At 41.4% G+C, this 17,791-nt stretch overlaps 1 protein-coding gene across 1 annotated transcript; it reads left to right on the forward strand.

The window, feature by feature from the left end:
• Nucleotides 1-2,158: 2,158 nt before the first annotated feature.
• Nucleotides 2,159-16,368, forward strand: bmp16 (bone morphogenetic protein 16). The gene is given in 3 exon segments (NM_001171776.1): nt 2,159-2,223; nt 11,184-11,515; nt 14,824-16,368. Coding segments are annotated over 2 exon segments (1,251 nt in total). The 5' UTR covers nt 2,159-2,223; nt 11,184-11,190; the 3' UTR covers nt 15,750-16,368.
• The last annotated feature ends 1,423 nt before the right edge of the window (nt 16,369-17,791 follow it).

A 17,791-nucleotide genomic window follows, 5' to 3' on the forward strand; every position in this document is an offset into this window, starting at 1 on the left:
TGTGCCTGTTTTTAGTCTTTTGTTAAGCACTTTGGTTCACTTTGAGTGTTTTTAAAATGCTTTAGAAATAAAATATTATTGATTGATTGATAGATTGATTGATTGATTGGTTGGTTGGTTGGTTGGTTGGTTGGTTGGTTGGTTGGGTGGTTGGTCGGTTGGTTTGTTAGATGGCCTGTTTATTGGATGGTTGGTCGGTTGGTTTGTTGATTGTTTGGTTGGATGATTTGTTAGATGAAAGGTTGGTTGGGTTGTTGGTTGGTTTGTTGGTTGGTTAGTTGGCTGGATGGTTGGTCGGTTGGTTGGAGGTTGGATGGTTGGAGGTTGGATGGTTGGAGGTTGGTTGGTTGGTTGGAGGTTGGTTGGAGGTTAGATGGTTGGTTAGTTGGTTGGTTGGTTGGATGATTTGTTGGATGAAAGGTTAGTTGGGTGGTTGGTTGTTTTGTTAGTTGGTTTGTTGGTTTGGTGGTTGGTTGGTTGGTTGGTTGGTTGGTTGGTTGGTTGGTTGGTTGGTTGGTTGGTTGGTTGGTTGGTTGGTTGGTTGGTTGGTTGGTTTGTTGGTTGGTTGGTTGGTTGGTTGGCTGGTTGGTGATTGGAGGCTGGGTGTTTTTTGGTTGGATGGCTGAATGGATGGATGAATAGTTGATAGGCCGGTTGGATTATTGGTTGGCTGGTTGAATGGTTGGTTATTTGGTTGGTTGGTTGGTTAATTGGTTGGTTGGTTGGTTGGTTGGTTGTTTAAATGGATAGTTGGTTGGTTGGTTGGTTGGTTGTTTAAATGGATAGTTGGTTGGTTGGATGATTGGTTGGCAGGTTGGATGGTTGGTTATTTGGTTGGTTGGTTGGTTGGTTAAATGGATGGTTGGTTAGTTGGTTGGATGATTGGTTGGATGGTTGGTTGGTTAGTTGGTTAAATGGATGGTTGGTTGGTTGGTTAAATGGATGGTTGGTTGGTTGGTTGGTTGGATGATTGGTTGGCAGGTTGAATGGTTGGTTATTTGGTTGGTTGGTTGGTTGGTTGGTTAATGGATGGTTGGTTGGTTAATTGGTTGGTTGGTTTCATGGTTGAATGGATGGTTGGTTGGTTGGTTGGTTGGATGGATGGTCAGTTAATTGGTTGGATGGATGGTTGGTTGAATGGATGGTTGGATGGTTAGTTGGTTGGTTAGTTGAATGGATGGTTGGATAGTTAGTGAGTTGTATTTATTGACATGATCATTACCGAGGTATTGCAAAGATATGATTAATTGTAAGGAAATTGCTGATGTTGCCATTTTTCAATTGAAATTTTAGTTTTTTCGAAAGTAAAACTGCACATAGTCTCATTTAAGGAGTAGGGTTAGGTGTAGCATTGGAGTAGGGCAGTAGAAAACACAGTTTGAACAGTATAAAACCAGAGAAATTCTTTATAGCTGCCTAACATTTTTAGTTGAATCAAATACATTTTTCTGATAATTTTAACTTACACCAATAAAGTTAAACTTTGTGTAGCTTTAGAATGTCATTAAAACCTGATTAACTCAAAATAAGTCTAATTAAATATAATTTAAAAAAGTTGAAGAAACACAAAAATATTGGTTGTCTTGAATTTTTGTCATGTAAAAAATGATGCACTTAAGTTGTCCATAGCATAAGCATAAGTGTAGGGAATGTCCCTACAAATGACAAAAACAAACCTGTGTGTGTATGTGTGTGTGTGTCATACGTTTGCAGAGGAGGGTGGAAGGAGGGTGCATCAGTGACATCACTATCAGGGAGGATCCGAATGGACAGGAAAGTCAATTAGAGTTAAACTGAGTTTACCAGCTGGTAAGAGAGAGAGAGAAAAAGAGAGAGAGGGAGGAAAAAGGGGAGGAGAGCACAAAAGAGAAGTACAGACAGATTCAGAGAGGAAGGGAGAAAGTCAGCTACAAAGCCAAAGAGGACAGGAGGGAATTTACCCGGCACAAAACTTCCAACAACTCCTCCTCTCTTTTTCATTCTGCTTCTTAGCTGCTATTTTGAGTGCTGCTCCTGGCATAACAGTGGCGTCCAGTCAAGCCGGTGGATTTTTTTTTTCAAGAACACAAACAAGATGAGAGCCTGAGGACAAGCTGGAGAAGCTCCCGTTATTCCAGAGATCCATCCGGAGACGTCCACTCCGTCCTCAGGGGCGAATGAGAGGAGCGGGTCTGTAACGCTGGACAAACCATGGACTCTGCAAAACGCCCACTTCACCTGGACGTGAGTACCACAATTCAACACCTTGACGCTGGGAACATGCAGTAGATTTTCTGCCGTGGGTGAAACTATAACTAATCCATCATTTTAAACAATTTGCACTAAAAGTCAGAATTATTAGCCCCTCTATATTTTATTCCCCTTTTTCTGTTTGTCGGAACATAATAGTTTTAATAACTCATCTCTAATAACTGATTTCCTTTCTCTTTGTTATGATGACAGTAAAGTTAGGGTAATTAGGCAAGTCATTGTATAACAGTTTGTTCTGTAGAAAATCCAATACAAATATTGCTTAAGGGGGCTAATAATATTGACATTAAACTGGGTTTCAAAAAATTTAAAACTGCTTTTATTCTAGCCAAAATAAAATAAATAAGGTTACAAAATATTATAGGAGATACTGTGAAAAATTCCTTGCTCTGTTAAACATTGTTTCATAAATATTTAAACATTTATAACATTTAAAATATTTAAAATTAATAAATAAATTGACAGAAGAGCTAAATTGTTTGCAGCCACTTACCTTAAAAAAATGATTAAATCTAATTCATTATATTTTTCAGTCTGCTTGACTTGTTTGTTTACCTCACCCTTATATAAAATAACCTCAACCCTAAAAAGATAAAAATTACTCATTATTTGGTCAAGCTTCTTTCTTCGGGTGAATACAAAAGAAGATATTTTAAAGAAACTGAGAACCTGTAACCATTCACTTCCATAGTAGGAAAAGCAAATACTATGGAAGTCGATGGTTACAGCTTTCTTTCAAACATCTTCAGCAGGAGAAAGAAAGTCAAACAGGTCTGAAACAAATATAGGTTTAGTTTATTTTACGTACAGGTCATACTGTGTAAACTTTGCTTGCAGCATGTTGTAAATTAGTCTTATCACAGCTCCACTACTCAGGTCAAGCTATCTTGTTTTGACGATGTTTAGATAGTAGAAAAACAAGACCTTTACTACTGATTAGGAATTTCTGAGTTCTAATCTCATTAAATTTACTGAAAACCTCAACCAACCACCCAGCCTATGGTTGTTCTCAACAAACTGTCTGATCCGTGCTATTAATACACATGCATTGCTCACCAAACCCAATGACAGATTCATAGCGGAGATGCTTCCTCAGAACATGTGAAACAGGCAGGTCAAAGTTTCCACCAAAGGCAAAAGTAACTAAGATAACTACCTTTCTGGAAGAGACTGTACACTGTACAAATGTACAGTGCAGCAAACAAAAAGACAAGTTCTTTGCTACCAATATAAATCATAAAGACACAATCTGGCAGACAAGCTAAGTTGTGATATGCGATGTGTCATTTCAGGGCTTGAAAATGTACTTTTTTTTTAATTGTTATGATGTTTCGCTAACTAAAAGACATCATTCAGCCTTTTCCAGATGATAATACAGCATTGTGTGAGAGTTTAGAGACAGTCAAATTGATAGCAGAATGTTATGTGGGGGTTAGGGAAGGATTCTGGGAGGAAATGTCTTGTCTGGTCTACTCCACTCATCCTTGGAGACCGCTTTAGTCTGTTCTTAGCTGAACCTTTGGCAAGCTGCATAGAAAAAGTGTGTATGTTTTATATAGCAATGAGCTCTGGAGTGTGTTTTCCAGTCTGTAGCAGTGGGGTGCATGTATGTATGTGTGTGTGTGTGTGTGTGTGTGTGTGTACAATCACTGAGTCTACTGAATGTTATGCAGCACAATTTGAGGTCTGGGCTGTTGTTATTATCTCTTAATCAGTCCAGATGGGTTAAATTAGAGTTCTTTGCAAATACACCCTAATAAAACCACCCTGCGGGCTACCAGAAACATTAATGATTTCATCTCTATATGCAACAGAACACTTCTCATGTGACTAGGCCACTTAAGAATCACTTGGGGAACATACAATAAGTGTGGGTACACTTTGCACCCATAAAAACTGAAGCATGTTTTAAAGCAGTAGTTCGCAAAGACCCACTATTGGTGACTTTAAATCAATCAATCATTTTCTTTTTGGCTTAGCCCCTTTATTAGTCAAGGGTCACCACAGTAGATTAAACCCACCAACTTATACAGCATATGTTTTACACAGCGGATGCCCTTCTAGCTGCAACCCAACACCGGGAAACACCCATACACTCTTGCATTCACACACATACACTACTGCCAGTTTAGCTTATTCAATTCCCCTATAGCAGATGTGTTTAAACCGGAGCACACAGAGGAAACCCACGCCAGCACGGGGAGAACATGCAAACTCCACACAGAATCGCCAGCTGGTCCTGCCGGGACAAGAACCAGCAGCTTTCTTGCTGTGAGGCGATCGTGCTACCCACTGCACGCCCAAAATCAAATCGATAATTTATTCATTTTCTTTTCAGCTTAATCCCCTATTATAAATCTGGTGTCGCCACCGTGGCATGAACCACCAACTTATCCTGCATATGTTTTACACAGCGGATGCCATTGCAACTGCAACCCATCACTTGAAAACATACACACACATTTATTCACACACACACACACACACACACACACACACACACACACACACACACACACACACTACAGCCAATTTAGCCTACCCAATTCACCTACACCACATGTGTTTGGACTTGTGGGCGCCAACATGGGGAGAACATGCAAACTCCACACAGAAATGCTAATGGTTCAGCCGGGACAAGAACCAGCAGCTTTCTTGCTGTGAGGCGATCGTGCTAACCACATCAAATCATTTATGTTAAATTATCACAATGATCATATTTTAACCATAAATTAAAAAGATATAAAATAGTAGTTAATAGTTATATAAAAACAACAACATGTAAATAAAAAGCCACTAGCTTTTCAGTCTTTTTTCATTGGATTGTGACCGCTGGGATGAATACCATACGTTTACAACACAGCAATAGTATTGGGTCTAGCAGATCGATTTAACAACGTTAAACTTTCCAATTTTGGCATCCATGTTCATTAAAAATGAATCGTAGCGGTCTCCAAAATTAAATCTAAATTGCACTTGCTGTGCTTCAATCAAGTGCATTTTTAATTTAATTTTAGAGACTGCTACAATTCATTTTTAATGAACATAGATGCCAAATTTGGAAAGTTTAACGTTGTTAAATCGATTTGCTAGACCTGCATTGTGCCAACCCATCTCATTAGGTGAGGTTAATGCTGAAATTAAACAAATCAATAAACTACTATAAAAATCAACCCAGGCTCATTCTGATAACACCACTATATACATTTCTGGAGATTGCGAAATACAAATTTTTTTGCAGTTTTTGTTTTCACGAATCCACCAGAGGGCGCTGTGTACGCTTTTTCAGCTCTCAAAATTCTCTCGTGAGTTGCATTTTTGCCTTCTGTTCTTACGAAAATCCAATAGAGGCCGCTGTCGACTGACTGATTGACTGACTCACCCTCCTCCCTCCCCAAACCCAACCAATAGTGTTTTCAAAGCACCGATTGACCAGCGCCCACCCACTTTCCGAAAACCAAACCGACAGTTTTAAAAAGCAATCCAGAAAAACAAAAGCCCTAATTTTTACCACGTTTTCAGATTTTACAACATTCTCACCCTGTTATTTACTTGTTTATTTTATTTTTTGGCTTCTGTTTTTGTTGCTCTCTGGAAGTGTTCTTCCCCAGACTTAAACCCTGCTCAGCTCCTCTATGCGTCTCAAGTCCGCCAACGTACATGACGAGTTAATTAGACAAACTGGTAACAGCGGGAAAGCCGTTCATACAGAAGCGGACGTCATTCCACCCCGTAGCATTCGTTTTAAAGACAAAATGCAGCCATACATACCTCTTTGGCTACATAATTCGCAATCTCCAGAAACGTATATAGGGCTACGTTTTCAGAATGAGCCTGTGATGATGAAACACAGGTTGTTAGACCTTTTAGATTTTATTATGTTGTTAATATGCTCCTGTGTACACAGGCCGGTTACAGTGTGTGTGTAATATTTGTATACTTATAACCACCTCCAATGATAGCGGGGAGTTACTGGCATTGCTATTTTTGGGAATTAAACGTTTGGGATCCCCTATTTTAGAGTGTTCCTTTCAGAAAAAAAAAACGGCAGAATAAAGAAGGGGGGAGCAAGCCAGTGAGAAACAGTCTAGGGAATGAACGAAAGGAAAAACAACAGGAAAGGAGAGTGGAGGGATTGCGGTATACGGAGTGAAATGTGAAACACAAAGACAGCGGTGGAGGATAAATCAGCAACAAGCAGAGGCACCATGACCCCCACAGCCCCGCGCTGCTGACTTCTGGATAAATCCAAAGGGGGAAACATGAGAGACACACTGGCCTTTCCTAGAATGTGTAACAATATATCAATTCTGGAAGTCATGTTTTACAGGAAGAGAGCCGATAAGAAAAATAAAAATAGGAGGGGGGAAAATGTGGAAAGAACGCCGAAAGAGATAAGTGGTTTGCAGGTCACGTTGCTTTTGGTAATGGCACGAGTCTGGCTGACCTTCCCTCTGCTGGGGTCACCCCTCGCCGTCTGTTCTGGGGTCTAATAAACGCCTCTTTCCGCCCCCTCTGTCTGATTACTCCCTCACTGTGGAGAAAGTGGTTTCAGGTCAAATCCAATCACAACAGAAAGCATAACACACATGCAGACGGTTTTGGGAAAGAAGACAGAAGCGGAGAAGCCTAATGAAGTTTTAGTGGGGAGGCGGAATTTAGGATTCTGGAAGCTACACCTTTGTGAGGTCCCACCGGGAGGAACAATCGAGTGGACGGGTAAAAGCCACTTAATCTACTTTACTGCCGAATGCTGGGGGCGTGGGGGACTGTCTCATCCTGTGTGTCCTCTGAGGATTTGGTGAATGAGTGTGAGGGACAGACGCAGAGGACAGCGGGAGGACACGACACAGCCTCATTTCCAGTGCGTTTAACACCTGTACTTGAGGGTAATCCAAAACTCCCAGAGGAGTCACTGCTCAGCAAGTCCTGACTTGAGCAGATACTACATCAAAAGGGCATTTCGTTCGCCTCAGATGTAAGTGTTTCTGGCCTCCGCGAGACCACCCAGAATCTTGCCGAAGGAATATTCCAGGTTAAATACAAGTTAAGCTCTACACTGTATATGCCAGAGATGCCGCTGAACCCACAGATGTAATTTAGAGTCATCCCTCAGCTTGTGAAAATAGGCTGAATGTGTGTGTTGACAGTGATAAAGCAAAGCTTCAGGCCAAAGGTACGGTGAATATCCCATCTTGCATTTAACCTAAATATTAATTTGAGAGTGCTTTTTTTTCCTTCAAAGGTCTCAAATTAGCCCCCTGATACCGCATGCAAACTCCACCAATGAACATATTTGTAAAGAAGCCTTTAAGAAGGTTTAAGTGGGTTTAGAGTTTGCACCAGGAATAATAGTTCACTACTGTAAGCCTTTGAAGATCTTGTCATGGATGACAGCTTGTAATGATTAGCTATTACTGCAAAGATGGAAATTAAGTGCAGCAGATGAAGGAAAAAAGACTTTGGCTGCGTCCAAAATTAGCTACTACTAGTAGATACTGTATTTCAATTTGAATTTACTACTTGACCGTACGTTCTATATAGTGTGAATGTGAGTAGTATGAATGGAACTCGGACGTACTGCATCCGCCATTTCAAGAGTTTAGCTGATGATTTATAAAAGCTTGTTTGGCATGCAGTCCCGGGAGAGAGCCCCGAGCTCAAGGACTCCTCGAGTCCGGGGCTTCCTCCCGTTGGCAGAGCGAGAGGGGAGCCTGAGCTCGGTGGATCTCAGAACTCCCCTGCTGCAGTAGCTAAGGGAACACAAGGGTTATATAAATGCTTGGTTTTTATGTATATTGAATGTCTTTGGATGGTGGAAGGAAACCGGAGAACCCGGGGAAAACCCACGCGGACACGAGGAGAACACACAAACTCCTCACAGAAACACCCACCGGTCCTGGGGGGCCAGGGCTGGCGGTGTTCTTTCTGTGGGGCTTGCAGTGCTAACCACTGGGCCGCCGTGCCGCCCAATCAGAGGTAAAGGAGGAGAATAGGGGAGGAGGGGGGTTTCTTCCAAACGAAGATAAAGTGAATTAAAAACTGTGGTTATTTATAGTAGCTTAGGTCTCGAATGATTGGAAGATACTGATTAGCAAATTAGAGACCAGCCGTGATAAATCATAAGCACGTGATCCTCTCGAAATTAGTTTATGAATAAACTTCACTTTGTCATGATAACGTGACCTACCTCCGTCAGTTGCCTCCCTTCACTCCCATTAATAAATTCTCTTGCGGTGCATCATGGGATAGCATAGCATGCATCAGATGCACACTTCAGAATCTATCCAGCAGTATTAAGCCATCAAGAAACTTCTTGCATGGTGTTTTTCGAATTCTATAAATTCTATATTTGGACATACTCCTTGACTCGCATACTGTTTTAGTGTACTATATAGCATGAAAGTGTGTGATTTCGGACGCAGCCTTTCTTTTGCACAGCTGGGATGTAGATTGGGCCAGAAATTAAGGCCAAGTTGTACGATTTTTGAGTGTCTCTTCCAAGTTGTTGATTGTGATATCAAAGAACAATTGAAGTAGTGATGGGTCGTTCTTGAACAACTAGTTCATTTTGATTGAATCTTTTGTATGACTTGAGATCGATGAGTTCTCTTGGAGAGCCATTGGTAGAATTAGAGGTTTTGTTCCTTTTCTGAGTCCTTTATCGAGTTTGAGTCATCGTGTGAAAGACTAAAGCCAATCAAATGCATTTAGAGCAAGGAAGAGATCTGATTCGTTCATCTCTCGAGTCCTCAGTTTGAGTTGTTCGTTCATCACGTGAAAGACTGGAGCCAATCATATGCATTTAGAGCAAGGAAGAGATCTGATCCGTTCATCTCTCGAGTTGTCGGGTTGAGTCGTTTGTTCATCATGTATACGACTGAAATCAATCATATGCATTTAGAGCCGGAATAAGATTTTATCCGTTGATCTCTCGAGTTCTCAGTTTGAGTCCTTTATTTATCACGTGAAAGACTGAAGCCAATCATATGCATTCAGAGCAAGGAAGAGATCTGATCCGTTCATCTCTTGAGTTCTCGGGTTGAGTCATTCGTTCATCATGTATACGACTGAAATCAATCATATGCATTTAGAGCCGGAATAAGATTTGATCAGTTTATTTCTCGAGTCCTCAGTTTGAGTCGTTCGTTCATCACGTGAAAGACTGAAGCCAATCATATGCATTTAGAGCAAGGAAGAGATCTGATTCCTCGAGTCCTCAAGTTCGAGTCATCTCTCTTTACATGCTGTCAAGTGATGAAGACTCGAAAGGTGAACTAATCATGGCTCATTTTGGCTCAGACTGTGTGCATTGGTCAAGCTTATATGAGACTGTCTGAGTGATGTGAACAGACCACTCAAATTTGAAGACATGCCAGAAGAGGTGAGCTGACATAATCATAGACAAAAGACCAGGTAAACAGCAAATGATTATTTTCTTTTTCTTATAGCATTCTAGTTTTGACTTGTTTGTAGTGTGATCAACGTTTGGTGTAGTTGTAGATGAGTTTGGAAGCAGAAAGATTTGTTCATCTCACTGAACAAGACTCAAAGATCCAAAATTCACATCACTAAAATGAAAGTACATTTTCTCTCTTTCGTTTTATCTTTGAAAGCTACTAATCTTCTTCATATTATGTATATGCTAAGCTAATGTATGAAAAAAACTGCAATAAATCATGCCAGCACTAAATATCCCAGTCTCAAATTACATTTGAAAGGTGATTTACTTTAAGCTGCCGTAAACATCAGTGTGCAGACAGAATCTGTAAACTTTTAACCCAGTGATTATTTTCTGGCAGCTGTTTTAGATATACAAATGACAACCAGTCGCTGCGTCACTGGCAGCAGCGCAGCATCAACAACACATAAAGCACAACTCAAGTTGCTGAATATTATATTGAATCTAGTTTCATTATGAGCCATCCTTTAATGACCAAACTACTTTGATAATCTGCGAATTACATTATGTAACGTAATGCTGCGCAATGTTGCCTAGCATTACGCAATACAAATTAGCATGTAAGTTAGCCGTGTGATTTTCAAGAACAGTGCAGCAGTGCTGGATGTCCTGGGTTACTCTCATTTGTCAGTTAAATCAACCGAAGAGACGCAGACTTAATGAATTGGTCTAACAGGCTTATTGTAGACCTCTAAATCAAACACCACAGGCCATAATCTCTGTGAAAGTACTTCAGTTCCCTTATGACACTGTTTCCGCGATTACCGTCTCCAAAACAAAATATACTGTTAAATCAACAACAAAAACACACAGTCATAGTTCCTTACCTTTGTATGCAGCAAACATACATCAACATATAGGAAATATTAAAGATAAAGTGCTAAAGAAGAAGAAAAGATATATAGGCACCAACTAAACTAGGACATAAGTTTAGAAATGTTATGTTGTCTAAACCAGGGTTTGAGTCTTTAATCTACAAAAACATAATTATTACACTGGCTCAGTGGTTAGCACTGTCGTCTCACAGCAGGAAGGTCACTGGTTCAAGTCCAATTCACCCATAGTGCATGTCTTTTGACTGTGGGGGAAACCGGAGAACCTGAAGGAAACCCACGCCAACACAGGGAGAACATGCCAATTCACCTATAGTGCATGTGTTTTGACTGTGGGGGAAACCAGAGCACCTGCGGGAAACCCACGCCAACACAGGGAGAACATGCAAACTCCACACAGAAATGCCAACTGTCCCACCCAGGACTCGAACTAGCGACCTTCTTGATGTGAGGTAACAGTGCTAACCATGCGAACTGTGCCACTGTGTCACCAATAACTTTTTACTTGTTGTCACCAAAACACACTCAAGAACTGTGTTGTTTCAGCTCATTTTAACGAAATATTGTGTGCTACTACTACTACTAAACTACTACTACTACTAAAAGTGGCACCTCTTCTTTTACCTCTCTTTCCGCAGGTCCAACATGTTCCCTGCTAGCCTACTGGTTCTGATGATCCTGCTGCTACCTCAAGCCTCATCAGGTCACCAGGAGGGTCCCAGTCAGACTCATGGAAAGCTGGACAGCCTTCTGGAGCCTAGTTTGGCCCATACCATCCAGAACCTCCTGCTAACCCGCCTGGGCTTACAGTCGCACCCCAACCCCAGTACAGAGGCACAAGTTCCCCAGTATCTTCTGGACTTGTATCGATTCCACACTCAACAGTACCATCTCATCGAGGACCCAGAATTTAGTTACCCCTCAAAGCATGTGCAAGGAGCCAACACAGTCCGATGCTTTCACCACACAGGTACAGCATGAGCAGTTATTGCACAGTCAGGAGTGCCCAATCCTGGTTCCTGGAGATCTACCTTCCAGCAAAGTCCAGCTCTGATGCAACTTTGATCGAACCCACCTGTATTTAATTACCAAGTGCTCCTTCGGGTCCTACTTATTTTGTTTAGTTGTGTTTGATCAGGGTTGGAGCTGAACTCTGCAGAAAGGTAGATCTCCAGGAACAGGACTGGGTACCTAGGTCATGGAGAACACAGATTTCCCTTGGTAGTCAAACTAATTCAGGCCCAATCCCAATTCTACCACTTAGCCCTTCCACTTACATCTACCTCTCGTTTTGCGCATTCACGCCAAGCAGTAGGGGCGTCCCAATTCTCTTAAGCTTGAAGGCTTAGGGCTAAGGGGAACGGGTGAATAGCCCTTTGAAAGAAGATTTTTACGAAAATAGAATTGGGATTGGGCCTTAATTTACCACAAGCACAGCACAGAGATGTGAGGAGGTTATTTAACCTTCTGTAGGTGCCAGGATATGATACCTGTGCATTCAATATTTTCATATCACTTTATTTCGGTGGTCCTTATTGCACATTATGTTGACCAAGTTGTATTGCAACTACATGCCACCTAATTTTTATTAAAGTGTCAGTATGCTTAAAGCAGGGATGGGCAAACCTGGTCCTGTAGAGCCGGTGTCCTGCAGAGTTTAGCTTCAACCCTACTAAAGCACACCTGCCTGTAGCGATATTGAAGACACAAATTAGCTTGTTCAGGTGTGTTTGATTACTGCAGAGACACCGGCCCTTGAGGAAAGAGTTTGCCCATCCAGTATACTTTTAAATCTGTTGGCACTGCCCCACCAACAGACATTCTCCTGACTATAAGAAACATTGCAAGTACATGTTAACTTAAACTAATCCTAACATTGCAGTCTACCAATACTCTAATGAGAATTATTTGGCATCCCTGCTGGAAAATCCAGCTCAAACCAGCCTAGGCTGATTGCATGGTTTTAGCTGGTTGACCAGGCTGGTTTTAGAGGGGTTTTGGCCATTTCCAGGCTGGTTTCCAGCCATTTCCAGCCTGATCTTAGCTGGTCAGGATGGAAAATGACCAGCTAAATCCAGCTAAAACCAACTTGACCAGCCTGGTTTAAGCTGGACAAAGCTGGTTTTGGCTGGACTTCCAGCTTGGCTAGGCTGGTCAAGCTGGTTTTAGCTGGTCATCTCCCAGCCTGACCAGCTAAGACCAGGCTGAAATGGCTAGAAACCAGCCTGGAAGTGGCCAAAACCCCTCTAAAACCAGGTTGGTCGACCAGCTAAAACCAGCGAACCAGCCTAGGCTGGTTTAAGCTGGATTTTCCAGCAGCGATGTTGTTACATAGTAACTTAAAACCAACAAAATATGTTAAAGGGACCATCTAAATAAAGCGATACTAGTTTTTCAGATATCTTGAAGATATTGTTGGCACCTTGGAACAGGTTAAAAAGCAAATCAACTTATTTTCAAAGCTGCTCTAAGCAAATTATGTGCATTTATTGTTTAGTAGCACACTGATGCCTTTGCAAAATTGTGTTTCTTTCTTAGAGGTTTTGTCTTTTTTTTATTCCATATATATATATATATATATATATATATATATATATATATATATATATATATATATATATATATATATATATATATTTCTTAAACCAAGAAGCTTTTTCTTGTAAATTAAAGATGATTGTATGTTTTTCAGAAATAACGAGCCAAAATTAAGCGAGTTTTTCTTTCAAACAAGCAAAATGATCTGCCAGTGGGTTAGCAAAATAATCATATTCTAAACTAAACACAAGATTAGGTAACACTTTATTTTGATGGTCTATTTGAGTATTAGTAGACTGTCTGCTTAATATGTGTTAATACAGACATTTAACTGGTGTAATGTCAACTTACACCAGTGGTGTCCAAACTCAGTCCTGGAGGGCCGGTGTCCTGGAGAGTTTAGCTCCAACCCTAATCGAACACACATGAACCAGATAATCAAGCTCTTTGTAGATATACTAGAAACTTCCTGCAGGTGTTTTGAAGCAAGTTAGAGCTAAATTCAGCCGGACACCAGCCCTCCAGGACTGAGTTTGGACATGCCTGACTTGCACTAACCCTAACTCCAACCTAAGAGTCTACTGATAATCTAATGTAGGGCTGCTCAACCCTGTTCTTGGAGATCTACCTTCCTGCAAAGTTCAGGTCCAACCCTGGTCAACACACCTGAACCAATTAATTAGGACTTGAACAGCACTTGATAAATACAGGCAGGTGTGTTTGATAAGGGTTGCAACTGAAATCTGCAGGAAGGTCGATCTCCAGGAACAGGATTGAGCACACTGGATCTAATGAGAATTAGTTGGCAATTAGATGCAATGTAACTTAAATTCAACAAACGGACCATCAAAATAAAGAGAGACACAAGATTATTTTGTTTGTTTTAAGAAAAATCTCACTTAACTTTTCCTGAAAACAAGACAATATTTTAATTGTCTAGAAAATGCTTCTTGATTTAAGAATTTTTAGATTAGATGTACATTTACATTGAGTCATTTAGCAGACGCTTTTATCCAAAGCGACTTACAAATGAGGACAAGGAAGCAATTTACACAACTATAAGAGCTTTTTTATTTTTTGTAGAAGAGTTAGCGGTAGAACCAGAGAGGCAATTGCAGATTAGGAAGTGAAGTGGAGACTAAATAGTTGATTTTTTAGTCGTTTCTTGAAGACAGCGAGTGACTCTGCCGTTCTGATGCAGTTCGGGAGTTCATTCCACCAACTGGGCAGATTGAACGCGAGCGTTCGGGAAAGTGATTTCTTCCCTCTTTGAGATGGAACCTTGAGGCGAGGTTCATTCACAGAATGTAAGTTACTGGAGGGCGCATACATCTGCAGAAGTGAGAGCAGATAAGAGAAAACCAGAAGTCACTTTGTAAGCAAACATCGAATTTGATGCGAGCAGCAACTGGCAGCCAGTGCAAACGGATGAGCAGCGGAGTGACATGTGCTCTTTCAGCTTCATTAAAGACCACTCGTGCTGCTGCGTTCTGAAGCATCTGAAGAGGTTTGATAGAGTTAGCTGGGAGCCCGGCTAGTAGAGAGTTGCAATAGTCCAGTCTGGAGAGAACAAGAGCTTGAACAAGGAGTTGAGCTGCATGTTCAGATAGGAAGGGTCGGACCTTTCTAACTTAGACTAGAAAAAAGGCAAAAGCTCTAATTATAAAACACATTTTTTTGCAGTGAACATGATGAAATGCAAGCATTTTACAACTTAAGAGCTTTCTTTTTTCCATTCAGATTCTCCGACTCCGAGTCTTCCAGAAGAGCAGAAGACCACAGTGGACGGCATCCACATAGGCTTCAACCTGTCCTCCATTCCTTCAGAAGAAAGTGTGGTGTCCGCAGAGTTACGTCTACTCCATGAAGGGTCAAGTGGAGGTTCTCACGTGGCCAGTCTTTACCTTTCCAACCATGACCCTTCATCAAAACCCATTCTGCTCCATTCACGTCAACTGACCAGAGACAGGAAGAGTGCCCAACTCTGGGAAACCTTTCCCCTGGATAGAGAAGTGTTTCAGAATTTATCCAAGACGTCAGGAAGCCTGTCTTTTATCCTGGATGTTATTCCTGATAATAACAGCAGCAGTACTCTTCCTAAAGACAGACATTTGCGAGTACGCAGATCCACATTGCAGGACGGGCCTACTTGGGAAAGGCAAAGGCCTTTATTAGTGACCTACAGTCACGATGGCCGCAGCGAGCCTTTTGTGAATCTCAATAAGCGTAAAAGCAGCCGAAGCAGGAGCAGATGGACCAGGTTTAAGGGTGATAGGGGTCAGGGCTCTGACTGGAATGAAAGGCGAGTGAAACGAAACAACAGGAGGGCCGCAAAACTCAAAAGACTCTCCCGCGCTCGTTGTCGTCGGCACCCGCTGTACGTGGACTTCAAAGATGTCGGCTGGAATAAATGGATCATAGCTCCATCTGGTTACGATGCTTTCTTTTGCCTCGGAGAGTGCCGCTTCCCACTGGCTGACCATATGAATTCATCAAGCCATGCCATGGTGCAGACGCTAGTCAGCTCTGTAAACGGAGCCGTGCCGCGACCATGCTGCGTCCCTACAGCTCTCAGCCCAATCGCTCTACTCTTTCTGGACCAGGAGGAACGTGTGGTGTTAAAAAACTACCAAGACATGGTGGTGGAGGGATGTGGCTGTCGATAGCCAGATACTTATGGAATAAACCAGAAATGGTGGACCTGAATTAGGAAGAAAGAAACTGAAAGAGATGAAGAAAGCGAGGTAAATGGACACGAGAAACGTAATCCTCCGGAACTTAGCTTTGACTTCTTGTGTCCAATGAAGCATTGTATTTGTGTGAACTTTGACCCTTAGAACAGTGATTCCCAACGCTACTCCTGGAGGCACACCAACAGTACATATTTGGGATGTCTCCCTTATCTATAACCTTCAAGTTTTGGAGTTTCTACAAATGTTCTGATGAGTTGATTCAGGTGTGTTTGATTAGGAAAAGGTTAACATGTTGGAGTCCCTTCGGGAACAGGGTTGGGAAACACTGCCTTAGAAGCACTCAAGACGTGTTGTGTCTGTCTTATTAGTACACTCCTGCTTTTTCTGTCTTAGCTGTGCAATCTTTCCTTTGTTGTGTAAGTCCTTCTCTCGTCATTGACAACTCAAAGGGACCAAGAATTGACTCTTGCTGAGCGTTTCTGCTGCCGGACAGACTTAAACCGGAGGAAGAAGAGTGAACTCTTCTGTGAAATCTCTGGTCGCGAATGAATCTTCAGAGTAATGCACTGTGACAGAGACGATAACTGATTGCTGGGCACTTCTTCGCAAGAGCTATTTAAAGAGAAATCATGACACCAAGAAACTATGATGTTATTATTGTCTGAATGTGTTAGTACTATTATTTATGGTGACCTGTTATTTTTTTATGTACGGTGCAGTCCAAAGAAAAGTTTGCTATACAAATATTTCTGTGGTAGTAAATTTAATTTAAGAATGCATCAATATATCTATTTAAATAGCAAAAAATATAGAGTATTTAATCTTGACAAATACTGCAGATATATAATACCAGAACGCCTTATAGATCCTTTTAAATCCAGTTAAAACTGGTGTTACTCATCTATTATTTGTAAAACCACAGCACTGAATCATGGCAGCTTTATATCGGCATTGACTGAACTACGAGGGCTCTTTCCTTAAAACAGAAGCTTTGTGAAACAAAGAAAATCACCTAAACATTCCACAACATGGTGCCAAATGTGATGTGCCATAGATATGCAAGCTTGCTAAGAGGTATTATGCATCATGACTTGTGTCTTTCGTCATCATGTACTTTATCACACAAGTGTTGACCAAACTGTTTGTATTTAATGACAACCAGTTCAAAAAAAAAAAAAAAAGTCCTGTCATGGATGGCTGACTATATTTCAGTGTGATGCTTTACGTGCAGTTTAAACAAAAGCCTCGAAAAAATGTCTGACATTGTCTGGAGCCATTGTGAATTGTGTAATAATAAACAGCAAGCTAATCTGGAAGTTCTAACTATCAAATGGTATTCTTTAAATGCTTTTGACAACCCAAGCTCATTATGGATACTTACCCTGGTCCGTACCCAACCGGAGGTACGTCTGCTTGCAGTTTTTGTTTTTGGAAATGCACCAGAGGTCGCTGTGTACACTTTTTGATGTTGACAAATTCCTCTTGCGGGTTCCACCAGAGGGCGCACTCTCACTTCAGCCGACCAGGCCAACTTGCTGTCGACTGACCTACCCACCCACCCCCTTCTCTAAACCCAACCGATAGTGTTTTCATTAGCAATCTAGAAAAAGAAAAGCCATCGCAGCCACGTGATTTCACCACATTTTCAGCCTGTTGTTTATTTATTTATTTATTTTTTGTTTTTGTTTTACCTGGTTTCTAGAACCGTTCTTCATTAGACTCAAACACCGTCATCGTGGTCAACTCCGTTCCATGTCACAAGTCCACTTACGTACACGGCAAGCTACTGGAGAAGGGTATAAATGAAGGTCGGAGCCAGCTCCAAGTGGGTGGGCCTTCGAGGTCCAAGTGGGCTGTGCAAACCTGGAGTTTTTATTCATTCAGTAATTTTCTTTTCGGCTTAGTCCCTTTATTAATCCGGGGTCGCCACAGCTAAATAAACCGCCAAGTTATCCAGCACATTTTTTTTTTTTACGCAGTGGATGCCCTTCCAGCCGCAACCCATCTCTGGGAAA

This window comes from Danio rerio, chromosome 18, assembly GCF_049306965.1.
Source record: "Danio rerio strain Tuebingen ecotype United States chromosome 18, GRCz12tu, whole genome shotgun sequence".
NCBI lineage: Eukaryota > Metazoa > Chordata > Actinopteri > Cypriniformes > Danionidae > Danio > Danio rerio.